Source organism: Falco peregrinus, chromosome 3, assembly GCF_023634155.1.
Source record: "Falco peregrinus isolate bFalPer1 chromosome 3, bFalPer1.pri, whole genome shotgun sequence".
NCBI classification, from domain to species: domain Eukaryota; kingdom Metazoa; phylum Chordata; class Aves; order Falconiformes; family Falconidae; genus Falco; species Falco peregrinus.
This window is the reverse complement of record NC_073723.1, coordinates 103511520-103539101: the sequence shown is the minus strand read 5'-3', so window position 1 is coordinate 103539101 and position 27582 is coordinate 103511520. Positions and strand designations below refer to the sequence as shown.

The window sequence follows — 27582 nt, the reverse complement described above, 5'->3', positions numbered from 1 at the left end:
CCTCTGCTTACCATCTGCTTGACCTTTAAAATGCCTCTAAACCTACCCAACGGCTAGGTCAGTCTGGCTTCTTCTTGGGACGGAGATATGTAGAAGTGCCATACATGCTTACGTTGACCAGATTGGCTCCTTGTCTTGTCAGGAAAGAGGATTAGGACAGGAGGTAGAAAGAGCAAAGAATTCCCCACAGGGGAAATGCCCTCTGCCATGGGAGCTGTCTGAAGCAGGTGCTTGGCTCCATCAACGCGGCAGCACATGGCACAGGACCTGCAGAGGTGAGAGAGCTCCAGGGGGGTTACAAGTGGCAGTGCGTGTTAGCAGCGTAGGGTAATGCACACACCTCAAACCCAGCCTCCGCTCGGCGCACACTGCACAGAATCTGTGTCAAAGTTGGGCTCCATCTTGCCAAGTAAATGACCTTGGTGCTCTGGGTTGGGACATCTGAGCATCATGCTCTGGGGTCAACCCACAGGTCATCTCTGCTCCTCCAGCAAAATGAGAAAGTGACAAAGAACACAAAGTGTGAAGCCATAACTGGCTGGGGCAGAAACAGAGGTGGTGCAAACCAGGCCCCTGGCTTTTAGCTCATCTCTGGTTTTCCACAGCTCTAGCAATCCTGCATTCCAAGTGCTTGGCATCCTTCTCAAGCCTTGTTCCCACATGAAAATCTGAAGGGGCTCAAAAAACCATCACATATGTATTAAAATCCACGCTCTTCTTAGCATGGGGTAGGGAACCCTCCTGTACAGTGGCTAGGATTGGCAGAAGACAACAGGATTCTGTCAATCAGTCATCCAAAAGTTTCAGTTCTTGAAGAACACAACAGTGAGGACCACACCTGCCTTATGCCTCCTCTGTCTTGGCCAGCATGGAATAGCCAAGGAGCTTGTAATGACATATGCAACAGCAATGGTGCTCCTTGTGCTCGTTCTTTTTCCCCTTGCGCATCCCCTAAAGAAACCAAAAAATCTTTTTACTGTGAGGGTGACTGAGCACAGGCTGTGGAGTCGCCATTCTTGGAGACACTCAAAACCAGACTGGACATGGTCCTGGGCAGCCAACAGTTGGTGGCCCTGCTTGAGCACAGGGTTGGACTAGATGACCTCCAGAGGCCCCTTCCCACCTTGGCCATTCTGTGATTCCATGAATTTCTCTGTTTATATGCATGTACTGATGACAGAGGGCTCAGTCTTTCTTTTTCCTTGGAGGAGAAAGATCACAGGGGTACACGTGGGCCCAGTGGAGATGCGGGAAAGCAGCTGGCCTGGCTTGCCAGGACAGTGACCTTACTGGGGCTGGGAATGGTCCAGCTGAGCAATTCATGGGAGCCCAGAGCTGAAGCAAAGGTGAGTTTCTTCATTTACGGTTATGAGCCCTATGACACTGAGGAATAAAGTTTGCTTAGACAAAAGATGTTCCTCCCTCCACATGGAAGCACTCACATAGCCTGCAAAAAGGCAGTGCTTTCACTTCTCTGCACTATTTGTTACTGCTCTGTTGCTATAGCTCATATATATATATAAAATAAAACCAGTCAACGACTCTTAATGAAAACAACTTTCCTATGAATGAAAAGCTACTTTCCCACCTGGAAGAAACTGAGACTTGCCTAGGTGGGGGAAGCCTCCAGCATCACAGTAATGACTGCGTGTGCAACAGGTGGAGCACCATGTCCTTCACCCTCCTGCCGTTCCTGAGCCAGGCTACCTTCCAGCACGTAACGGGGGCTCACAGGAGAGACAGGACAGGATTTAGCAGGGTCTGTAGCAATAGGACAAGGGGGAATGGGTTTAAAAAGTAGGTAGATTCAGACCAGATATAAGGATGAAATGTTTTACAATGAGGGTGGTGAGACACTGAGAGGCTGTGGATGCCCAATCCTGGACACATCCAAGGCCAGGCTGGACAGGGCTCTGAAAAACCTGATCCAGTTGAAGATGTCCCTGCCCATAGCACAGGGGTTGGACTAAGATGACCTTCCAACCCAAACTATTCTGTGATTCCATGACTCTATACCTACCGTTGTGGCCATGCCCAAGAGCTGCCTCTGTATCTGCTGGGTTCATGGTTGGGGAATCCAAGGCTTTTGCTGGACTGGCAGCTGGGAGAGCAGCAGCATGTCAGGATGAGGAGGACCCCGTTGACGGACCTGTGCCGGGGAAGGAAATCTAGTGCTGTTTTTGGAATTTTTATGGGGAGATCTGATAGGTGATGTGGTTGCAAGAAGAGGCGCTGCATAAGCTGCATAGTCTTTTGGTGTGATTCAGATGGGGAGGGGAAAGGCAGGTGCAGTCAGAACAACGCGAAAAAACAACAACTACTAATGATGTGTGAGTAGGAAGGAAGATCTCATTAGAAAGAAAGTGCATAACAAACCAGCCAGATCAACAGGCAGAGCCCACGGTATGCAGCTGCAGCAAAGCAGCCTGCTGTAGGTAATGCTCCCTGGGGGACCAGACACTACTGCCTCCCGTCCCTTGGGGGGAGGGGAGAGGAGGCTGTGCCGGGTGCTGGGCTCCAAACACTTCTGAAATGACAATGGAAGGTGGTATTGGATAGGAAAAACAAATGTATAAAAGCTTGCATGCAGGCAGCGAGAACTGGGAGACTTCTCACGCTTAATTTCCAGCTATGCAGAGATCCACTTCCCTAACAGGACCTCTGCGTGTTCATTCTCCAACTTGTCCTCAACTTACGGTTCACTGTAGTAAAATTAGGCAGAGCTGAGAAATCTTTAGGTGTAGCTCCAGGTTTGTGTGTGGATTTGCTAAGAAAGGAAGTTGAGACTTTCCACCCTCCGCAGAGGATGTTATTACCCAACACTGAGAACTTGAGGCCCCACTCCACATACACACAAAACCCGACAGTGGAAGTGTTTGCATGCTTGGAGTTTTTCACATCTCGGCACTAAGCGACACTGTTCCCTCGTCTTCCCCCTCCTGCCCAGCACACGCACAAAGGGAAAAGCTTGGCCGCTGCCCGGCTCTGCTTTTATCACGGACCCCACCACATCCCCTACACAGAGCTGCGGTGTCTTCCCATTCTCTTCAGAACTGCTGCCAGCAAACTGAGGTGGGAAAAGTAAACTTTACACTGAAATGCCTGGCCTTACCTGTTCTTACAGGACCGCCGGACCTTCAGAAGCTGCCCTTCCTCGCAGCAGTGGCAGCACGCCCTCAGGCGCACTGCGTGCCCTGTCTGTGCTCACTCCCATGCCTGGTTCCCCTGCAGACCAGCACTGCCCAGCAAGTTCAGCCGCCTCAGCACCAGTCTGGCCCTTGCTTCTGTGCTGCGAGCCCTTCCCAGCAGCAGGTCCCTGCTGGCTACGGAAGTAGGGCAAGAACATAGGATAAAACAACTAGTCAAGAGATGTGGGTCACTTAATAAGGAGTTAAAAGCCGTTTCACAAAGCACGTTGGCTGCCTTTCCTAGGGTGCTCCTGCATGTTAAAAAAATCCTAAGTTAGTGGGAGTGAGTGGCAACTTCGTACATCAAGACTTCTCGCTGGCAGGTTAGCCAGGGCATTTAACTCATCTATTAAATTTAGAGTCTCCGTTTCTCTCTCCTGCCCAGGCAGAGAGGCTGGTGCCCAGTTTGATACAGCTACCTGAGCGAACAGGAGCCTGCTCCTGCAGAGAGCAGGCTCAGCACCCCCCGGACCGCTCTGGCAGCGAGCAGTGGGTTGGTGTCTCTGCCCTCACCCCCCGTTACTAGGTTCCCACACCTCAAGGACGGGAGAGCAGGGGTTGTTAGAGCTACCTGAATAATTCAAGTCAAAATAAGGATTGTCCATGTCGTAACAGTTGTAGCTTGGCTTTGCTTTGGCAGTGTGCTGCCTGCCCGGAGCTCAGCGTGCGGTACCGGCTGCGGGTTTTGGCAGCTCCCATGGAGGCAGAGGAGCCCTCGCCGGCACCAGATCTCTGGTAGATGCAGCTCAGCCTGGCGGGAAGCTCTGTGTTTACCTAGGGGTCCAGATGGTACTGGGTCTAGTGGAGTGCTGACTGCTTTTAGGACTCCTGCCCAGACACATGCACACCACCAGTTAAACCGAAAGCATCAGCCATAAAATAAAACTGGGAAGGGGATACAGCCTTTCACACCAAAAGCCTTGTCAAACTTCCCACGTATGGAATGACCCACGAGCACGGCGAGCCAGCTCCCGTGGCAGGGACATGGTGCCCGAGGAGCAGCTCGAACCCAGGTGGAAGGTGGCTGAGCCAACAGCGCTGCCCTGCTCGGTGCGCTGGCTGTGCTCACATTCAGGGCTTGAATGCTGCCATGTGGAGCAGCAGCCAGAGCGGGTGTCCGCCAGAATCTGTGCTGTGAGGTCATTTGCAGCATCACAGCAACCCAAAAAGTTGGTATTACTTCAAATTCTTTCACCAGGGTTTGATTTAAAAAAGCACAAAACGTACCCCACAACTCCTGACATTTTAATATTTAATTGCAAGGAATCATCCCTCTGGTAGCTGGGGAGGCTGCGTTTAAGTTGCTGAAAAAAAAAAGAAGTATTTTGACTTCCCATTTCACAAGCATTAGCCTTTTTCTTCTGTCATACAAAGCAACTCACCTGGAGACACCCTGCTTGTTTTCACAGAGAGCCACCGCAGGGAGGTCACTGTAGACTTCAACAACGTGGCACCTGTGTAAATGTCCATGAAGTTTGACATTTTTCCACATAAAACACTATTTTTGTCTTGCAGATGCTGACCTTGTGTTCTGAAGTGGAAAAGCAGTATTAACCTGAAAAAATTCTCCTATTTTCTCAGTCTTCCTCTTATTGCCATTATGAAGCTTTGAAAACTGGGCTGTTATTTGTAAACCAGCTGGGATTCTGTTGGAATATTCTGTTTTACTGCTAAGTGACAAAATTAAGTACCTCTGCACCAGAAAGTACTTCCCTTTAACCATGACGTCTGAATTAATGAGTCTTCTTTTGCAAACATGTTTTTAAAAGGATTTGTCTCTGCAGTTGCTAGCAATTGAGAATAAACCACAGCTCTCCCCTCTGAAACTCAGCAGCAGAGCAGCAACTCTTGCGATGCCTTCAGAGGCCAAAGAGACCAGAGAAAACACCAGAACGTCAGACTTCACATCCCACAGAAAAGCAAACCTTCTGAGCCAGTGCTTTTCTCCTCTGCCTGAACTTACAAATTTGCACTTGCCTTCAATGTTTTTCATCATTTTCATGCAGAGCAAAGGGAAGACAACACGGAAAAGTGCCTTCTACCTGATGGAAGCAAATGAACAAGAAAGGGGAACAAAGTGTACAAAATGAATTTTTATTAAATGAAAGAAAATCTGTTTTGTGGGTCAAATATGAAATAGAATATACAAAAACTTTACATCAGAACTCTTGTCAAAGAAATTAAATCCTATCTAGACTGAAGTAGCACTTGCTCTTTCCAAGACAACACGAATGGGTGAATATGCTTCTCATGGCAGTACAGGATCACAACAGTATGCTGTGCTAAATTTCCGGTTACAGAGAAGAAAAGTTATAAATCTAAATGATGACCCTAAAGAACCCAACTATTCCACAAAGTAACTTAAAAACATGAGTTTTGATCATTATGTATTATCTCAGAAGCAAATGACAGGTGGGTCAAGTGCAGAGTTCACAAAGCTTGCATATCACATTCTCTGTTTCTATACAAATATAAATCGTTCATTTATTTTAAAAATCCTTTTATATTTGATAGCATTTATTTGTGGAAAAGGATGACCAGTTCCTCAGGTTCCTGCTGTACTACCCAGACAATTCCACCTCCTTTATCTCCTCCTTTTTTTTGAAGACTCTCACCCATATGCCACAGACCGCGATATTTTTAAAAAGTTACTGTACTTCAATCACAAATCTTTGTATCACTGTCCTGTATATGAAGGTTCTGCAGAGCTCCTAACATGTCTTTGGCATAGCACACCAAGTCCCATTTAATACTTTTTTTTGTTTAAAAAAGTATATTTTCCTTTAGTAAAACACCTTAAAAACATCTATTTCCGATTTTGTAAAATAATGTGTCACCTCTTGTGTTGCTTTGCAAAATATACACACACATTTTGGAAAAACATTGAGTACTGACATAAGGGACTCATCTGAAGTCCGATCTGTTTATGAGGAGTACAATACCATCACAAATTCCGCCTTCTGCATGAATGTCACATGAAGTCGTTCAATTCTGCTTCAAGCGCTGCTGCCATTTCATCTGCTTCAGAACTGCTTCCTTCCTCATCTTCATTGCTGGATTCTTTACTGGATTCACTGGCAGCATCGTCTTCATCCAGTTTGCGCTTGTGGCCCCTGGAAAGGCAGGCAGAGATAACGTGTGTGAATCAAGGCATCTTGTTGCTTATTAAAACTGACCACTACTTAACATGAGAGAAAAAAATGGGGCTAAAGGACTCTACTTTTTTCCAGGTCTAGACAAAAAGTACAGCACTTGTTCTTAAGTGAACAAAAATATTTAGTTCACACAACTGATTTTTTAATTGCTGTTACTTATTGTCAGCTGTAGGTGCAAAGAACAAAGTACCATTAATTTTGTTTCTCCCATTCCCCTGAACAAGGAATGAAAACAAAGTATGACTGTCTGAAAATCACAAGCTGATCTACTTTCCTTTCACATCCCAAAAGAAAGAAATCCATCGTATGAACAAGAGATTACCAAAATGTAGTGGAATGAAGCTGGGTTAATTATCATCGATAATATACAACTGTGGGCTGGCTTCAGGGGCGGCGGGTTGGCCGATGGAGATAAGGTGCAGCTGTGGCTGGTTAAGTTCAGTGGTTGGGAGGCAATGAAGAGAGAGCAGCCGAGGAAGAGAGGGGAGGAAGAAGCAAGAGGAAAGAGAACACACACCCTGGATGAGATGAGGAGAAGGCAGCAGAGGGACTGGCATGAAGAGTATGCTGGTATGAGATGGTAAAAGACCTTGTTGCAGCTTGATAGTTTGGAGAGTGCTGTGACACTGAAATACATTGTGTATTGTTACATGATTTTGAAATATTCAAGTTTCTGCATTTATAAATAGAAAAAATATAAATGTATAGATATTTATATAAAGAAAACCTTAACAGATTAACCAAATCTGACTGCACCAGCTTCTACACTTTGATGCTTCCAAACACAGGGGTCTCATCCTTCCCTTTTGTGTCTTTTTGGATTAGTGCTGCCAGGCTGAACCACACATTTCCCAGCGTCTCCGGAGAATTACCCAGTTTACACAGGAAGCTGAAAGAATCATGTTCCTGGTTGTGAAAGATCTCCAAGGAAAACCTAACGTTTCAACTGGGACATAGCCATAAGCAAAAGAACTTGGATTTGTGGAATCCTAAGATCTCTCTTCCTTGCCAAAAGGGAATTTTATATTAGACATGTTCTTCTGAGACAAAAATAAAGTTGAGACTTTGCATTGCATAGAATTCATAATGAGCTGCAGAAACACCTTCAAAATCCTTCCTTCATCATTTGATCAAATTTCAAGCAGAAAAATACATGCAAAGTGGGTATTTCTTAAATAACTGTCCTTTCCATTACCAGGTGGGGTTTCACGAAGAAGAGAATGCATCCACCTGCAACCATGAAAAATTAATAAAATGGTCTTTTATGTTGCAGCAAAAAGCAGTAATTTAACAATGCTCCCTTTAGTTCTGAGAGTATAGAGAAGTAGCATATAGCAAGAAAGGCCTTGGATAAATACTGACTTGAACTATGTATATCTAAAAGGAATAAACACAAAGATTAACAGTCAAACCTGTGAGCCTGTAAGCAACACTGAAATACAAAGCAATTTTTATTTTTACAGACATTCTTACTGCCATTTTCCCTGAAACATTAGCTGTCAGGCTGGCTGGGTGACACCTGACACCCCCCCCCGCCCCTTCTCCGCTTTTCAGAGACAGACAAGATGGGGAGTGAAGTCCGGAGGGGAGTTGGAGGGAAGGCAGCAGTGCCGCGTTCCCTGCGGTTCCTCGCTGCTGCACCAATGGGACCAAAGGATGCGCTGCTGCTGCTTTACTGCCTCCTCCAGCGGCCTTGGGTGGGCTTCTCTGCTCCGTACCAGGCAGCAGAAGCCACACTCCAGGGAGGTAAGGCTGATGCCCCAGGATTCAGTCTGGGCTCTGAATCCGTAACAAAGAAAAACGGGATGAGGTGAAAGCATTTCCTGAATATTTTGCTATTGAAACTCAAATGTGGCCTGCGGAGGGACCACAGGGCACTACATGCAGCCTAACACACAGCAAAAAGCAGTTTCTCACTCACAACTCTGATTTCCACGCAGCCTACATTAGCACACAGCTTGGATGAGAAGCACTCAGACTAAAAATGACCGCCTGGAAGGACTCTCAGCACGTCTCCATTAAAAGCTACACAATGTGTGGAGCTTGAGTTCCACTCGCTCACCTCGTGATGATTTCAGCCTTCAGAGACACAGCCCTATTTCAGGCACGATGCTATTAGCTACAGAAAAGCTAACCGGGAACTAAAGCAAGCCAAAAGAGCCTTACTCAGCAAAAGAGGAAAAAAGCTGTGCGCAGGTCGCAAGTAGTAGACACATGGTGCAAACCACGAAGTATGGGTGAACAAAGGCACCAAGGGAACCTATAGCCTGACGCTCACGGCTGCAAACACTGGCATTGATCTCTTTGAAACAGTGCATCTATGGAAACTGATGGTGTCTGCCAACTGAAAAATAAAATGAACAGCCTGACAGCTCTATTTACAGATATGAAACACGTATGCACAACGGCAGGTGAGGGGTTACAGAACACGGCGGGACAAGCAGGATTGCAGAGCCAGCCCCGACACCGTGAGCTCGCCCAGATCTGAATCCATAGCAAAGATCCTGTCGAAAAAAGGTCTGTCAAGGAACAGTCTCCTGCTGCCAGCTGACTATTTGTTGTAAGTGAGGAACAGTTCATTTACTAAATAATTAAGGCAAAGACTAGCAAAATTACTAATCTATACAACAAAGCCACCTTTTAATTTAAATCTGCTCCATAGCAACTAGACTTCAGTGAGGACAATCAACAAAATACAGGGACCTGAAATACTCAGCGTAACCGGTTAGCTAAATAATGCAGTTCCAGTCTACAAAAAGACTTCCCAGAGAACTTTAAGGGACGGTCCCGACATATTGTCATCCCTCATTTGGTTGTATCAAACACTATCTTTGGAAATGCAAAAGACTGGCTGTGATCTATTTTGTCAGCTCTTGTTCTTTCGGCACGGCTAGAATGACAGCTCTAGTCAATCTAGATATTAAAACTTCCTCACTCAGAGGAGGAAAAAACCCATCAAAACCAAAAAAGAAAACACAGCTAAGTATTAGTCCTCTGCTAGAAGAAACAAAAAATCTCTCAAGAATGTACTGCTCTTATTAAGATATAAACACCTTTTGGTATTTGTGTACTGTAAACTGCAGCTTCATAGATATTCCAAAAACATTTAAATTAGTATTATGGAATCAAATGCAAAGCTAACTCTGAAAAAGTAACCTCAGTAACATAGTGCTGCATTTTTATTTGCAAATTCAGAAAAGAGAAACAACATCCCATTAATAATTTCTGTCTTCAGAAAAAAGCAGTATATCCCCACAGCAGCACGTCTATTAACATAACAATTTAAAACGTATATTTTCCTCATTATTTTCTGCCCACTCCCTGTCATTTCCAGTTTCACAGCCACAGTACACAATGCTTTTGAGTGGAAAAGTTAAGTGCATACAGGAATCCTCCTTAATATTTAGAGAAAATGATTCAGCAGTATGGTGCAGGCTTCCATTAGCCTGATTTGCATGTTTCAAAGGAATTTTGCTGGCCCGCTACTGAAAACCAAACATACGGGTAATAAGTTAATATCTTTATAACCTTCTAGATGAACAATTAAAAAGACTGAATGTAGAATTTTAAGTATCTGACAACTCTGTGAAAAAAAGTGTACAATTCATATTTGCTTTGCCTTTGCATTAAGTACCCAGTACTGGGAAGCCCACCAGTCTGTGTGATGGAGAAGTCTTAGAAAGAGAACTAAATTTAAACCCCACATACTTCAATTAATTATCAAGATATTTAAATAAACTACAAGTGTAAATCATAGTGTCATTAAAATTTAAAAAAACCTTGTAATTATACATATATAAAAGTTATTTCAAGGAAAATTTAGTCTACAGAATGCAAATGAGAAATACACTTAGTGGTATTCCACTAATAATAAATGAACACCCAGGAAGAGCTGACATCACAAAGTTGCAGCAGAGCATGGTGTATGCATGTGAAAAACAGTAGAGGAAAAATTACTGAAAATAAAAACTTATTCAGCTCTTGATCTGTTAAAATGATCACTAAAACATGACTGCAAAAGTTCAACTATAGGTTGAATGAAAGCTTCATGCTTATCATTTCAATTTAAATTCAGTTCTCTGAAAGAGCCACAGGAACAAAGCAGTGAAAAGAAAGCTAGTATTTGTTGCTTCTATTATCTTAAGGCCTTAATTAATAGTTAGCTGAAAATAAGAAATGCTGGAAAAAACATTTTTTTCCTATTAATTGAAAAGCAGGTTGCCTCTGGTCAGTTTTGCATCCCGACGGCTCAAATTTAAGAAATGCAGCGCTACATTAAAATAGAAACATCTAATAAGCAAAGGAACTCAAAGGGCAACATAAGGCTTGTTTTAAACAAAGCAAACCTAAAACTTTTCCAAACCTTGTTTTAAATTTGCAAAAGAAAATGATAGCAAATATTTAAATAAATGTTCATGTATACTGTAAACTCCAAGTACCTGCAACCTCCATCCCTACTCTGATAAGAAGTAAACGTCTAAATTATTGCAAATTGACCTGGTGTTTTTTCAATAGCTCCTAAAATCGGTGCAGTAACAGAACAGTCTGGGGACGGGATGTGTTCAGGTTTCTACAAGCCATCAGCTTATAGCGTGGGCATCGTAAGCAGCACTTTACAGCTGGTACCAGCTACAGTCAAGCGACTCTGATGAGAATCCTGCCCTGGGAGCCGGGGCAGTGGGGAAGGCAGCCGGCACTCTGGAACAGCGTGCTGCCTGCCAGCGCTGACCGTGCTGCCCAGGGCACCCCTGGAGCCCTGTGGGAAGGTCTGTCCCCGTCCCCACACTCACCCAGCCCAGAGCTGCCTGTGACTCCTTCCGTAATGGATAGAAGGTGATGCCGAGTCCGGCAATGCAACAGGAATTGGACTCCCTTCCATAGGAATTTGACTATGAGAACAGTTTTTTGAGATAAACCAGTTCTGTGGTGATGCCTTCAGTAGCCATGCGCTGGAGCAGGGAAAGCAGAACTGCTCTTCAACCCGTTTTGAAGATGCCAGCCCAGTACTGAGCTAACGAGGTTCAAGGACACGAGATCTGTGTGGGCAGCAGTACGTCACACCGGGCAGACAAGGCATTACATTTGCAGGGAGATGTTCAAAGTTTTGCAGTTCTGTTTTCTTAACATGCGACACTGAGCAACACCCTTGATGTGCACTCGGTATGGCAGCGAGCGACTGTCCATAGCTGGAATTTGGCTGTAAGTTTACAGCTTTACACCTGTAACACTCGGGCGCCTGCCCCCTGGCAACCCCTGCCACGCATCCAGGCAGGAACATGGAATTTTCCATCCTGGTGCCTGGCTGGCCCCATCCCAGTGTGCTGCCGAGCACGCAACCTTCCTGCAGCAAACGCCGCTGGCCCCACGCGGGCAGGCAGGAGCGTCGGTCTTCCCCTTATGCTCCCGCTATGAGGAACAGGACAGTACTGGCGTTGCAGGAACAAAAGCCAGACACCTCACGTATTTCCCCCAGAACCCATCAGCATTGCCGGCAGAATTGCAGGGCGATCCACCAGCCCAACGCGCAGAGAAATGCACGAGAAGGCTCACCGCGCCGCACCGGGCAGGGGGAGATGGTGCTGTTGGAGGAGCAGCGGGCTTCCAACTCTGGTCGCAGGAATCCACCCGTTCCAACTGACAGCTCCAAAATGTATTTTAAGTAACACACCGGTAAAGTGAGACATAATTAAATGCTGTACAGCTTCAGCGCCTTCCTGCTTTCCAATTCTGCACACCGGCACACTATTCAAACACTGAGAAACCATTCTGGAAACTTTAAAAACTATTTTAACAACAGTTTTATAGTTCTCTAAAGTAAACGCTCAATGTATATCTAAATTGAAAGGAAGTTTCTAAAATCAGGAAGTCATAGAAAATTTAAAATAAATTCAGAAACTACTACAATATGTCAACATGGGTATTTCGTAGATTTTGCTGAAATCGAGCATTTGGCAAGGCTGTGCTTTCCTGATATTTACACCAATGGGAAAGTTTAGTAACAAAAACCCCACCCCACGTCACTGAAAACAGTTCTTAATTAAACATTCACTTGGGGTATTTCAAAAACAGTGTAGCAATAAAGCTTTAAAATGAAAGCCTACACCGAACTAAACTAATTTTCTCTGCACTGAACTAATTAGCTACAGATAATTATTATATTGGATAATGCAAAAAGTTGAATCTACAATTTTGCTTATAAAATTAAATCACAGATAAATAAACTATGTCTCTAGAAAATTGCTTGTTATTTCATTAACTTCAAGTTTTATTAACTTCAAGTTGTTTAAAAATAATCCACCTAGTTGTTGTAAGAATTTACAACATGTAAGAATTTACATCTTACAATATGTAAGAAATTACATTTACAACATGCAACACTGATTTCTTCAAAAGGTGAATGTGGCAGTGGTGGTTCTCTGTCACTTAACAGATACGCTTGTCACTGGTTTGCAGAAGACAACAGAATGCTAATGATCCTTTCCAGCACGGGGAGCACCCAACTACTACCTGATGCTCTCACCATGGAAAGTGCAACGACGCCACTGCCATCACGTCTCCAGATCCTGCTGCAAACAGGCAGGGACACGGCCATCTAGTCACCTTGCCGCAGCAACCTCACCCCCTTCCCAGACCCTGCACCTGAATAACCAACAGGGGAACAACCCCATATTCAGACACAAAATAGGTGTCCACCAACAGATCAATTATTTTCCAAGCTAAACCAGGCCTTCGTCACTTGCAGCAAGTTCTCCAGCTTCTGCCAGTCTAGAAGCATCACCACTGTGACAAGGAACGGCTGGGGGCAGCCGTGCCACGCTGCTGGGCAGCTCCGGGCGGCTGCAGGAGATCCCAGGGACCAGGAGTGAGCAGGGGGAGCTTCCAGCCTTCCTCCCCAGCACTGAACGGGCAGAGTGTAGCAGCTCTGCCTGGATTTGGTTTGGAAAATGTCCTTTGAAAACGGTGACACTTGGATTAATTTCTGCTACAGGAAGCACTGCAGGAGACTGTCTCAGGCAGTGACGAAGAGTAATGTTCTCACTAGAGGGCTGAATACGAACTATTGTTAAAATTGGTAGCATGCAGTAAAAAAATCAAGGTGAAAAGCAGCAAAAAAACTGTACGATGTATGGGCAATTTAAAAATTCAAAACCATAACCAAAACAAGGAGCTGGATAAGAAACAGCACCCGATCTCTCTGAGAAAAGCCAGCCTGCGGCCACTGCTCTGGCCGGAGCGGACGCGCGCTGAGGCACCCCTGTGTGGCACAGCGCAGCACCACTGTGGTTAGACGACCCCGTGCTGCAAACTGATGCTCAGGATTCACCTGCCCTGCCGTACCGGCCGCATGGCCAGCACCACCCCAATGTCCAGAACATTCTTCAAGGTGCATCATCAGGCATCAGTTTAGTCATAACATGATGAGTAAGGTGCTAACCAAGGCGGCTGGAAGTAGGACTTTGTATTCTCTTACTTGTGCGGTGGCTTTTTAAATTAGATATTCACAGATCATCTTAATATGTATGTTAACATGTACGTTACAGGCTACACTAAATTATACTGAAAACTAAGATGATTTTGTTAAAGCTTTTAACTCCAATTTTTACTAACTCTTTATAGAAAACAATGACAAAGTAATAGAATTGAGATTAAATTGCAAATAGCTAAACCCAACGTCTTTCTAGCATGTTCATCCACCAAGCAGTGGCTTTACTCACAAAAATATTAACTAAGAATGTCTCTGTTTCAACATAACATGTCAAAAAACAACACAAACACATTACCAACTCTGTGTGGACATTGGTAACACTTCCATCTGCACTGGAGCACAGAAAAGACTTAAACCTGCTTTAAAATGTTGTGCTCCAAAGGGGTAAAACACACCCATTCTTTCCATGCAGGTATATTCTTCCATGCAATGTACTCCGTCACTTCTGCTAAACAAGGGAAGTCCTTCATCCTCCTCACCCTGCCAGAGGACTTACTGGGATGCTCCCTCCGTGCACAGGCTCTGCTGCCTGCCTCGCGGCGTGGGAAGGCAGCGCAACCCTTGCCACAGCCGAGCGCCCAGCGGCTCCCAATGAGCAGCACCTCATCGTGCGGGTGCTGGGGCGTCACAGCTGCCGTGCCAGTAACATGGTGGCACTGCCAGGTGTGTGGCAGCCAGACCGCTCTGCACAGCAGGCAGTGGCGAGATTTGCTCTGCTCCATCCCACAATGTTCTCCTGGAATATTACATTCCTCTACTACTTCCGTTTGTCAGAAAACGTCAGCACCCCCAGAGGCAACACGTGCTACCTTGGCGCTCCCGATCCCCCCAGCTTGTCCTTCCCCAAATTCCCTTGTATTGTTCAGCTGCAGCCCTTCCCGTACCTCTGATGAAGGCGACATCTGATGGAGAAGATGCTTCATATCTGTTACCAGCCCAGGGCCACAGGCTGCTGCTGAGCACCCGGAGAAACAGGCTGCTACATCTTACTGATGCAGCGGTACCAGCCACGGGCTTGTACAACATCTGATTATCCACTTACCTGGCTACACAGATGCATGCAACAGGAATGTGTGAAAAGATGTTTCTCTGAGCCCCAAATGACTACTGAGAGCATATACAAGATGTTCTCTTTCTAGTTGCTATCTGGGATTGATACAGCCACACGGTGCAGGGACAGAAGCAAGGTCCGACATGCCAGGCAGGGGCCCGACTGGAAGGAAGACCAGACACTTCCCTTTGCACGGCTTTGGGAATAGAAGCACTTTGCAGGCTGTCTCCAAAGTGACCGAGCGCACTCCCCAGCTGAGCTGGCTGGAGCCAGGACACACTGGGCTGCCCCCCTGCCCTGCCAGGGGGGTTACCCCTGATCCCCTGCTGGGGTCACCCCTGCCAGGTCAGGGCACGAGTGCTGCCGTGGCAGGAAGCAAAAAGCCTGGCCGTGTATCAAGACAGTGCAGGCAGCTGTGGCTCCCCAGCTCAGCTGCTGTTTACCCACTCTTGTTAACACCTGGAACACTAAAAAACTTGTCAGACTTTCAAGTATTACCATTCCAGACATGGTGGCCTGAAGTAAATAGCAGCATCAGGTGGGAGATGTGTCCTTTATATTGATGCTGATGGTGTCTGAAAACTCCACAGGCACTCCGCCTAGCAGGAATACATTTTGCATGAGCATTTAACATGATCTGGTTTGTCTGATGGGTTTTTTCACTGTGTGCTGGTTTCAGCTGAGATAAGAGTTAATTTTCTTCCTAGCAGCTGGCACGACGTTGTGTTTTGGATTTAGTATGACATCGATAACACACGGATATTTTAGCTGTTGCTGCGCAGGGCTTACCCTAGTCAAGGACTTAGCAGTTCCCGTGCTCTGCCAGCAAGGAGGGGCACAAGAAGCCGGGAGGGAGCTGATGCCAACCGGCCAAAGGGATATTCCATACCATGGGGCATCACACTCAGTATATATACCAGGGGGAGTTGGCTGGGGCAGGGGGAGCACTGCTCGGGGGCTGGCTGGGTACCGGTCAGTGAGGGGAGAGCAATTGTATTGTGCATCACTTCATTTTCTTGAGTTTCATTCTTCTCTCTCTTTTTGTTACCTCCCTTTTCATTACAATTATTATATTTTAATTATTAAGCTGTTATAATCTCACCCCACAGGTTTTACCTTTTCACAGTTCTCCTCTGCACCCCACCACGGGGGGAGCGAGCGAGCGGCTGCATGGTACCTAGCTGCCAGCGGGGGTTAAACCATGACACACTGTAACTGGTGAAAGAATGACTATCATTTATTCAATTTAGTTTTCCAGTAAGTCTTTCCTGGGATAGCTAGGATAACTCAACCCACACTGGTAGTTTCAGAGACAGCAAAACAAGATGTTCCCTTCGGTGAACAGAGACCCCATCTGCACAACACGGTGGCAACATTGAACTGCCTGGCAAAGGACACTTCTGCTGCTGGGAACATCTGCTGTGCGTGGTGAATTTAAACATCCATATTCTGCTTTTCATGTACTTTCTGATAACACAGGGAAATTCCTCACAACCAGCCTGATACAACAGAAATAAGTTCAGGTTTTCCACAAAATCTGACTTTGTTAATCCTTTGAACTCCTAGTAGGTTTTCCCCTTGGGAAAAACCAACTACTTCAGAAATTGGAAGACCTACTCATTCTAATTCCTGTTCCCTGCCCCGCCCTCCCGCATTAAGTAGCAGCACTGCTTCTCTTTTACCAACATTTTTAGCACATGCTACAAGCAGGCATTTTAATTCTTGATACACGCTGCTGTTTAGCAACCATCACAGACTTGCAGGGGTCAAGATTAATGCACATGAGTTGTTATATGAAATTTTAAGCACTTCTGGAATTCTTCAGGGAGACGAGAAGGTTGTAATATATCAGCTATTTTTCCTGATCAGAACGACGCTACCTTCAGTATTCCTGCTAATGTCCTAGGTCTCAATAGCGGCATAGAATGAAGGATTAAAACCCTTCACTAGCAGTTGTTAATGTATTACTTTGTTTCCTTACTCTCAAGGGATATTTAGATAGATAGCTGTACATTTTAATAAGGAAAAACTTGAATTGTTTAGTAGCTTATAAATTGCACTGAAGCACTCAGCCTGATTAAAGGAACAAATGCTGCCTGAATCACCTGAGGACCAACCCCGGGCTACTCTTCAGAGTCTTTGTGCCAGCCTTCTCACCCACATGTAAACTGAAGCAGTATGTTACTACCTTTCCTCAGCCTGAACTTCTACTTTTTATCTTCCTTAGCCCTCCCCATTCCTTCGAAGCCACAGATGCAAAACAGCATCAGATCTATGGACTGCCAGAACAGGGTAGCGGTGGCAGTAACAAGTGCTTACACGTGCGCCTTGTGCTGGGGGAGCCGCATCTCTTACATGAGTTGGAGCAGGACACGGGAGCCTGGTATTAGGTGCTGCTGTGGAGAAACAGGAATAACTCCACAACGATCCAGTGCCTGGAGTTCCTTACCTGAATTCAGACCACATCAGAGGAAGGAACTGCCCCCTGTGTGAGGAACAAGCGCTCTGAAGTCAGAGAGTGAAATGCTTCATCTACCCCTTCCCTTGTGAGTGAACACTAAGAGCTCAGGTTTTTCAAATCTGGCCGGGATTCTGATTCTCCCCTTCTCGCTCTGGCAACTGCAGAAGCCAAGCTGGAGCTGCCGCGTCCACAGGCTGGCAGAGCAGGTAACAGACCCTTCAGCAGATCGAGTCAAGAACTCCCTTACCTTTTCCCCATTATCTCAGTTTCCTGCAGCCTTCATTTCTTCAGACTTAAATTGTACTGTTGGCACTTTCTGGATGTAGGCGATACCTGCCCTTCACACAACTGCATCTCTCCCGGCTGGGCAACAGAGCCCCTGGTTTGTGTGCTGCTGTGCAAAGTCTCCCCTCTGGCCTTCGACACTGCTCGAAGCAGCCCCCAGCCAACAGCCCCTGGGGGCACCCCATGCTGGGAGCGCCTCAGCTGGACTCAACAGTCGCCTCCGTCCTCCCCAGCACACCAGCACCGCTGCCGCAGGCTCCCAGGACCCGCCCTGGGCTCCCCTGATGCCCGGCTAGCTTAGGCTCTGCCAACTCTGACCTCGGCAGTGTGGTTTGGCAGCTCACTTCACAGTTGATAGGATAATTACAGCAATCAAAACACTTGTCCCTTGATTCTGAGACAAAGGCATCTTTACTGCAGAAGCGCAAGAAAAACTGCTAGTAAAAAAGACAAACATGTCCACCTAATTTCTTCCTCTCACTAGTCTACATCACTCGCTAGACTTAAGGGTGAGGTCCCCGAAGTGTGCCAGGACCCTCCCTGCGGCACACGGACCCTGCCCCAAACCAAAGCGCTGTTTTCCAATGCTTTGCACTTCCTTCTTCAGCTGGTCTCAGTTACACAAGAATCCTGTGCCAGAAAGGACATCTCTGTTCTTTCTGATTACACGAATGCCTCTCATCATTTTTCAGCCCTCACTCTTTCAAAAATGATAGTAACAAATACCTGATTTCTATAGTCTGCTTCTACAAAGTCTAGCTGCTGTAGCCTGGTGCTTCTTGCAGATCTATCATAGAAAGTTATTTTCCCTCAGGCTCCTGTCACTCCATTGTCCTGGGATGGAAGCTGCTAGTTAATGGCTCTGCAGTGACAAAAGGCAAGGGCTGCAGGAAGACTTCTGCTTCAAACACAGACACATCAGTAAGAAATCAACTTCATTACTTCACCCAGAACTCTAAGTTATACACAAATTCCCTAAGACATTACAGAAAGTAAGAGTCAGAAAAAGAAGAATAACAGCAATTCCTGTATATACTTGAGCATTTATTAGCACATTTAAGGAGATAGGGAGAACAAAGTAAATGCAATTACGCCTGACAACCTGCATTATGGTTCCAAACTTGTGCTCCTGTATAAACTAGAAAAAAGCAGCATTTTAGATTCTCCGTTGATTTTGCAGATATCAGCACACTTCTTATGGAAAGTGAAAGTGAAGCCTATTTAATGTTAAAGTAATTTGAGGAAATAAAGATATATTTTAACAGCTCCTTCTAATTCTAGTAACATAGACTTTTAATTGCCTTTCTATCCTTCCCCCAAAGTATTAGAACCGTTAGGACTTAAGCATCATGTAGACTTATGCTGTTAAGCCGCATAATACCAAAACAGGAAAACCCGTTAAGAAAAAATGGTATTGATGACTTAGTTCATTTTTAATCCGTTTTCTATATATGAAGACACACTAGCTTTCAAATCTGTTCCTGAAAACACTTTGTATATGAGAAGTTTATGCTATTTTTCACGTTTCCCAGGGATGCCTCTTTTCCTGATCTTGGCTGTGTAATGCCTGTGCCCATTAGCAGGTATGGCCTCATATCACACGCGACTGAAGCCCCGCTAACTGCACGCATAATATGGATAATACCATATTATTCCATCTAAACAGCTTCCACGTATTTTGACAGCAGAGCGCCAAAGCAGCTGAGGGCAGATGGTCACTCACCAGTCTGTATTTCAAAGCAGTTTCAGAGTTGCCACCTGCCGCGTCTGCCACGGGCACAGGTACTGTGAGCCACCGCTCCGGCCAAGGGCAGACAGGCGCAGCTTACGCACCCTGCAGCAATCTGCAACGATTTGAACCCTCCGTATTGTGCAGGGAAAGGCAAAGACACCACAGAGTCACGTCAGTATCTCACAAAAGTCCAAAGTACCACTGTTTAGCTATTTACAATGAAAGAAAGTGTTGATAGAACTAAAATTTTGAACTTATGTTATTTTAATGCAAAACTTATTAAAATTAGGTGACAGTTAAAACCAGAGAATACCTCACTTATACCACCAAATGCTGAAGAAACTTGGCAAAAAAGCAACATCATATCCGTATGGAGAGCGACTTCAGAAAAAATCTCTTAGAAAAAGGAAAGAAGGTTAAAAAAACGGAGCTGCTGTTTGTATTTGATAGATTTGATCTGAAACCACCTCATGTTTTGTGGACATGGATGTTACTGAAAACAATTTATTTATTGAAGTTGTTTAGGAGCTCTGTACAAGAAAAGCAGTTGAGGTTCTCTCCCGGAAGTGCCACCCCAGGAGAAACCAGCAAACACCAGCGGGTCCCCTTAAGCTCCAACTCCAGCACCAGCTATGCAAGGCTTAGAACCCCCTGTGCACTGGTGTCACCGCTGGCATCTCCCAGGACAAGAGGGCCACCACCACCCAGCTGACAACAGCACGGGCCTGAACGCTGCCGTGCCGCTGCAGCAGGGCCCCAGCACCCGGCAGCCCCTAGCCTGTGGGCAGCGGGCCAGCTCCGCAGGCCACCGCCACGCATCTGGCACGTGCCACCACCGGCACTGGAGGACAGTGGGAATGGCCCGGCTACAGCCCAGGAGCTGCCGCGGACCGGGCGGCAGGGCCCACCGCGCAGGGCGGCCAGAAGCCAGCTGCTTGTCCCACAGTCCTGCACCAAGGTCTGCTGGGTCGGGCCAGGGGTCAGACCGTACAGCTCGCTTCCCAAAAGCCTCTGGGAGGGTGAGCACCTCCTTTTTAGAGAAGGAAAATTAGCTGCCACAGAAAGTTAGCAGCTTGACACCAAGCAAACACGCACAAGCTGTGCACTTGTAGCAAACAGAAATACAAGACCACTTCAGCCTCACAATCTAAATGTAAACCCGCACCCTCAGTTAATTTTAGCTCAAGTGAATAGTCTAAATGTGTGAAAGTTTACACTCTCACTGATCTCTCCCAGTGACTTTTTTTTTTTTTTTGCTTATCCAGTTAATGATCTGAGGCTTTCCAAAATGCATACTCCTCTTCAATTAACAGATACTGTATTAGACCTTTGCAATAACTCATCAGCAGCTCAAACTATTTCAGAATGTGTAAGCAGCAGCGATGAAGTGAACGATGTCCTTCTGGGATGTCTCCAGAAGCACACTCTGCACCCGTTGCTTGTGCTGCGTCCATCAATGATGCACACATGTGCCTGGATTCTTAGAACCACCTCCCTCTTCCCCAAGCAGAACAAGCATACCTTTGCTTCCCTGCTGATTTATGCATCTCTGAACATACAACAGACCTAGTCAGGCCTATTTTTTTCTCTGTAATCTTTCAGAAATTTTGAGAGTTTTGATTTGCTGTAAACAGGGATAGAACCAGTTTGAGCCTCTCAATACCCCCCTGCACAGTGAAATCCTATTCTCCTTTCTTTGCACACTAGTAATTTTGACACAGAAAAACTATTTTATCAAGGAGAAAAAATATTTCAGGATACATCTCTGACAAATAGGATGAAGAAAGAGAGACCTGTAGAATGTCATGCAAGAAGATACATATAAAAATAAAAACTGTTTCTCCATTTTGACATGAATTGTAAGCCTAGTGCAATAACTGGAATTTCAGAGAATTATATTTGAAAAGCTTTACTGAAGAATTTCCCGTGTTCTTCTGATGCAGAACTCACATTCAAACATCTTTGTTGAACTTGAAGTCCCAAAAACAAAAGTTTGAGGGCCAGATGTCAGATCAGCTCTGGAGTAATCCATATTTCATGCAACCACTTTCACTATGGAGCAGCAACCCATGCTGGAAGATCAGGATGAAGATATTACATCCCCTAAATCTCTATCTATGACAACTCATGTGTCAGAATCCTTAGTCTTTTGCAAAACTGACTTTGTCACTGCAAACTCCGAACGGCAAAACCAGCTGCTTTTCATCTGCTCATTGTACTAAAGTATTTTCAAAGCTAGGCTAGTGCTTCAAATACTGCACGTTTCATGCCTTTATTCTAGAATCACTTTATGCATGTTATGTAACAGCAAGGATAAAATGATATTTTTTTTATTTTAAACAAAAGGGGACTTGAGAAACAAAAATTGCTATGCCATTCAAAGGTTTGTATCACACTCTGAAAGTTTACTCCATGCTTACATCCTTCCCGTTGCAGCACGGGCAGTGACATGTCAGAGGGCTAGTCGTGCATGCACAGGATTCCCATTACTCCACTGGTACTGCACATTCTGGGGAATAACAAATCTATACTTAAAGAGGTTCCTGTTTTCCACGGGATTAAGAGTGTGCTTTATGTGATGGAGAAAAGTAGTACACAAATGTGAGTAGCACCTAGCTCTGCATGAGTTGTAGCTTTACATCTGCACTGTTGCCTTCCTATTTTTATTTAAACACACTGTATTTCTTCCTTGAAAACTGGCTGGAAAAGCCTGATACCTTAAAAGGAAAAAAATACAGTATACTTTGAATTGATGTATGCTTCCTCCTATCAGTTCCTCTCTAGTGACCAGCATTCTTTTTGCTGATTTGCTTTTTAAGATTAGTGAAGACTACACATTTCTCCCATTTGTCAAACACATGCTAAGCACCTTCACCAGAAACATGATGTAACACTTCATCAGGCACAAATGTGCAGTGGGAAAAGGTAATCTCCCCCAAGTATTCCATATGGAATCCATGAAGAATTTCTTAGAGTTTTTACTTTCCTCACAGAATCCTACCATAAATTTGTAATAGGAGTTATAAGGAAACCTAAGGCTAATGGCTGTCAATGTTGTTGTTTAATTTTAATATACCATATAAATAGGAAAAATACATCACTGTCAAGAATCATACTAGAGGAAAACTACAGTAAATGTATGCTTCCATAATGAAGCTGCAAGCACAAAGCTAGCTTCATCGTGCAACATACCTTTCTTAAATCCCCTGATCTTCATCCTATTCGTCAATTTCTTAAAGCATTACATACACACACAAAGACTATATAAGATACTATTCCAGACAAGCATATGAAATATTTTTTAATAAGAATACACAGTCAGTTTCTTACAAAATTCACTGATGAGTCTTCAGGGCAAAACTGCCCAGGTCAAGAGCAGCGCAGATCCTTCCGTTACACCCAGTTGTATCCCTCAGCACAGATGCCTGGGTTTTGGGGAGAGTTCCCCAGTACCTTCCCTTCCCTTCTTTTTTTTCTTTTTTCTCTAAATAATTGGTTAAGGCAAAAAGAAACTATGTATATATTAAAAGCGGATCCCTTAGTATTAATAACTAGCATTTTCACTATAAAAACTATTCCCTTCAAAAATCTTTACTTTCACCACATACACAAGACAACAACCACCTAAACCAATTTATTCTAGAGATTGTTATTTACATTTTTTGTGCATTGAACATAGCTGTATATCCATGATGACCAGGAAATCATGGGTTTCAGTCTTCTCCTTCCCATCTCTTATGGTCTCCAGATGGGAAGGCCCGTTGAGACACACCAAATTTGCAGTAAGGACTGATTTTTAGAAGGAAGCCATTTTGAGGGTGTAAGAGTTTACAGTCTCCTTTCAAAATCAAAGCAGGGATTTATCAACTGTCCTTTCTAACAACAACAAAAACATCATCTTAAAATTACCCCTCTCAGTTGGCAACTTTCTGAAGCCTAAGGAAAGAAGGAAGATAACAGATGATATTGAAAGGAGAAAAGAAGTGATTGGTAACAGAGGGAGTACAAAAGCCTCAGCCAACCCATGCAAATTATTCATTCACTTTATTTTTAGAAAGATGCTACAACATTTTCCTCTAGAAGATCTGCTTCAGGTAACAGGAAGCCTGAGCAGTTACAGGGCTTTTAAATGCTACCAGTGGGCCTAACCGACAGAGAGTATCTGAAGGCAGGCACACTGTACTTGAACTCTGAAGACATTAAGAGTATAATTCAGAAACTTCTCCTCCTCCAGCCTGGGAGCCACTGCACGACGTATCTAGTAGCAAATGCAACCACCCTCTCATCCCTGAAAGCGCTGTCCCACCCACACAGAGGGTGCCCCACAGCAGGAAGAAACTCCAGCGATGACTCTGCCACGCAAGGTATGTGGTGCCCTACACCCAAAGTACGTGGGTTTGATTTACAAGAGCCTATTTTCCGCTCTGTTGTCTTCAAGATTTGATTTTGCTGTGTTCTCTTCCCTCTGCCCACTCCAGAACTACCTGGTTCCTTACACCAAGCTACCATCCCTGGCACTTCACATCTTTTCTATTAGTTTCCCTAAAATTTGTACCTTCCTTTCTTCTCTAATTCAAATTCTCCCTCAACCTCACAAGAGAAACTTGACTTTTTGCCAAGACATCCAGCCATGTAAGAACTGAAAAGCAATGAAACTGAGAAGGGATCCCAAGCTCGGAAATATTTATTTTTTGGTTGCTGGAAAGGAAAATACATTCCTTTATAAACAACATGGATGTCATAGGCATCACACCCTAATATTCACCTTTTAAACAGGAGCTTGGTTTATGGAGAACAGACTTAATTATGGCAGCTTTTCACCTTTCAGTCTTCCTGCAGGCTGTAAATACAGTTCATACACAACCAAGAGAAGACCTTCTAATATAAATTATGATTTTTCAGTATAATTGGATGACAGTAATTCTTAAAGACAACGTATTATAGGAGTAAAGCCAACTGTAAAATTGCAGAAAAAACTTACCTGAAAAAAACCCAACCCAACCTGAGGTGAACCGCAACCACTTCTGCCCCTAACTTACTAAGTATTCAGATTCATTTTCTCAAGTATTTTTCTTACGATTTTCTTGAAATCCACACGCACACTGTGTACCAACAAGACTAATCAGCAGCTGGAAACACAATTGTAATTTAATCTGCAACTTAACTGAAGTTGTAGTAGGTATATTTTTAGTGAAAGCTTGAAAATTTAGGCCATTAAATTCATTAACAAACTTGAAGATATGAATGTCTCATCTACTTAATTGAGTGCTTTTATAAAAAACCTACGCCATGCATTCATTTGGTTATATAGCTGATTTTGGCATTCATGAGTGCTACTCTTATAATTTAGGGAATTCACCACTTGAAACTTTAAAATAAAGCCGTGTCCTGCAATGTCCCAAGATTTTAAATTACTACGAAAAAATCATACTAAATTGTGGTCACTGTCTAGATAAGAGAAACTATCAAAAATGATAAGAAAAGGAATCTAACCCTGAAAGCATACAAAAGTTCAAGCAGAATAACATTCCAGGTGGCATATACACTACTGCCCTGCTTACGCTGTACGTACAGAGATATACATCTGGCATTGGCACAGGCGGGCTGTAGGGCTGGTTACACCCGGCAGGACCCGGGATTTACTCTGGACAAGCTTTAGGCTCATCCTGTGGGCTGAAGGTGCATTAGTGGCTGCAGCACAGCAGGCAAGCTCTTAGAATGAAATCCCAGTTTAGACTGAGCTAAAGGCCAGGGTGTGCTGCGAGGCTCCCCCGGGAGGCACGCCAAAGCACCCCGTGGAAGGCACGCTCCGACCCGGGCCAATGCACTGGTGTAGGCACCACCTCCAGGGACCAGCACACGCTCACTGCCACCATTCGCTGCTCCACTGTGACCTGGGTGCTACGACATACCCAGAGACTGCTCCCCATTTCTCACAACTTCCTTCAAGCATTTACCATGTGTGCTACAGTTCCTCCTCTGATTTATTTCTGAAGAAATTTGAAAGAAACCATACAGCCATTTATTTTATGCTTTTGCTAATTTTGTTTCCTGAACAGCCAGGGTAGTTCAAACTATGCTTTATGATTTATGAGTTTTTAGACTTGTCCGCATGAATTTTTTCCATATGAGATCATGAACCTTAATTCCTTTAAATTAGGAATAGAATAAAAAAAATTCTTTACTACAGCAGCAGCAGAAAACTAAATACAAAAGCTAAAGTGAAGGACACGCAGACCAGCTCTGAAGGTTTAAGATATTAATAGAAAGATAACTTCTCTTTAAAACCCAAGCAAATTGGTATAGCTTATATCTCAAAAATTCCCCTGGGGAACAGTTCCCTCAATCAGATAGCATATAATAGCAAATTAAGAGGAAAAATATTTTTCACTGACATGATAATTTTGAGGGTTTTTTTTTACTTGTATTAGAGCACTCCATTCAGTCTTCCTAAAAAAACATGCTCAGTGCCAACCTCCCTTTCTAACACTGTTGTCCTCTTTTGTGGCAGATCTCCTAGATACCCTTTCATTTGTGGGACTTAATTTTAGGGTATTTTCTTTTTAAAATATAAATGTAATATTCCTTAATCAATTTAGCCAGGCATGCCTGACTTTTTGTTATACCATCAAATAAAAGAGTATACTGAAAATAGCACCACACATTTAAGTTCCTTAGACCACATCTACCTACCAATAACTTTCAGCATCTTTCCATCCACCTTGGGTTTCCAAGGGTGTAGAAAACCCATTCCTCTGCACCATCACCTACTACTGGCACACCAATGCCACAAAATCCCAATAACACTAGCACATACTAATTTTTCAACTCAGTATTTCCATATGGTTTAAAGTTAGTCCCGAAGGCATAACATACCATGGCTACACCTCATAGTTCTGAGGGAAGGAGGGAAAAAAAACCTGTCTGGTTTTACAGGGCAGTCATCATAACAGATTGGAGACCTAATTCAAATCAATATTGAAAAAACCCACCCTTGAAAATCACATATTTGGCATAGAAAGACTTACAGAGACCCTTCTGTTATTAAAAACTTTCTAGAAAGATTATCCAGAACAAAGTGGAGCAAATTGGGTATAATCCTTTCACAGTAATAGAATTTTGAATCCTCTGTGAAAAGCAATCTATGAAGCACTACAACTCCTCCTGTGCATCCGACAAAGAAGAGACAAGTGAACAAATTAGCTAAAATACGTAATTCAGACACAGCAAATGAGTAGAATATTGTTGCTATTTTGCAAATACCATTATTACAAATATTGTTTATAAAAGAGCTACATGATTCAATCTTAAAAGTCAAAAGGATTTCTCTGAACCTTAAGAAGAGAAACTGAATCAGTAAAGTAGCTTTGAAGTAGCCTACACCATTAACACCTTAAACCTTTAACAAAAACTATTTTCCAACTAATTCCTCTATGCATCTATTTTGGCCAAATTCAGAAAACTTCTGAATTTCTCAGCATGTGTCTTTGACAGGTAGAAAACCGCGAACGTAAACCTGTAAGATGCTTCAACATTTTCTTGGAGATGTGTGTGTGCATCTATAAACCAGGCAGAAAAATAAATATTTAACTCCCCAAGTCACCTGAGATGTAGAGCTAAAGACAGAATCCCTCACTGACTTTCACCAAATCTGTGCGTTCCCTGGACTCCTTTAAAAGAAAGCTTTAAAGGAAAGCAATATTTCTGCTCAGGTAAGAAAAAGTCTCGAGAACAAAAGCTGACTTTCAACAGAAGTGAACAAACCTCTAAAAATAGCCAAAGGCTGAACAGGCCTGAGGAGGTAGGAGGGATGGGACAGGGACCTGGGGGGCAGCCGGAACCCTCCCTGCTGAGCCCGGCAATCCTCGTGAGACAGCAACAAGTTAAGTTCCAGATAAACTCTGTTTGGTAGCTTTTTTAGAAGGTAGACTTCTTCCTAGTGGAAAAACCTCATTTTAATGAAAGAAAAACATTACACTGAAAAAGAAAACGGATTTCTGCAGCCCCTCCCCGCAGGAGGCACCTCTTCCCCTCGCCTGACCGAGGGGCTTCCCTGTAAGGATGCTCCTCTCCAACCCACCACAACAGTTAATACGGAGACACTGAGGAGCAGTGAGCAGTCAGCGGAGTAACTTGTCTTCCAAGCCATGAGTAACAAACGAGCCCCACCGTTCCTCTGGTTGCTGCAGATGCAAAAAAACAGCTCTGCTGCAACAAAGCCATC

The 27582-nt window shown here is 44.3% G+C and overlaps 1 protein-coding gene across 1 annotated transcript in view; it reads right to left on the bottom strand.

Moving 5' to 3' along the window:
- Positions 1-5266: 5266 nt before the first annotated feature.
- The window catches only part of CTDP1 (CTD phosphatase subunit 1), a 110496-nt gene continuing 88180 nt past the window's right edge, over positions 5267-27582 (bottom strand). Inside the window, exon 13 of the mRNA XM_055799288.1 lies at positions 5267-6301. Within this exon, the coding sequence (XP_055655263.1) occupies positions 6160-6301 (142 nt within the window). The 3' untranslated portion in view covers positions 5267-6159. The remainder of the gene's footprint in view (positions 6302-27582) is intronic.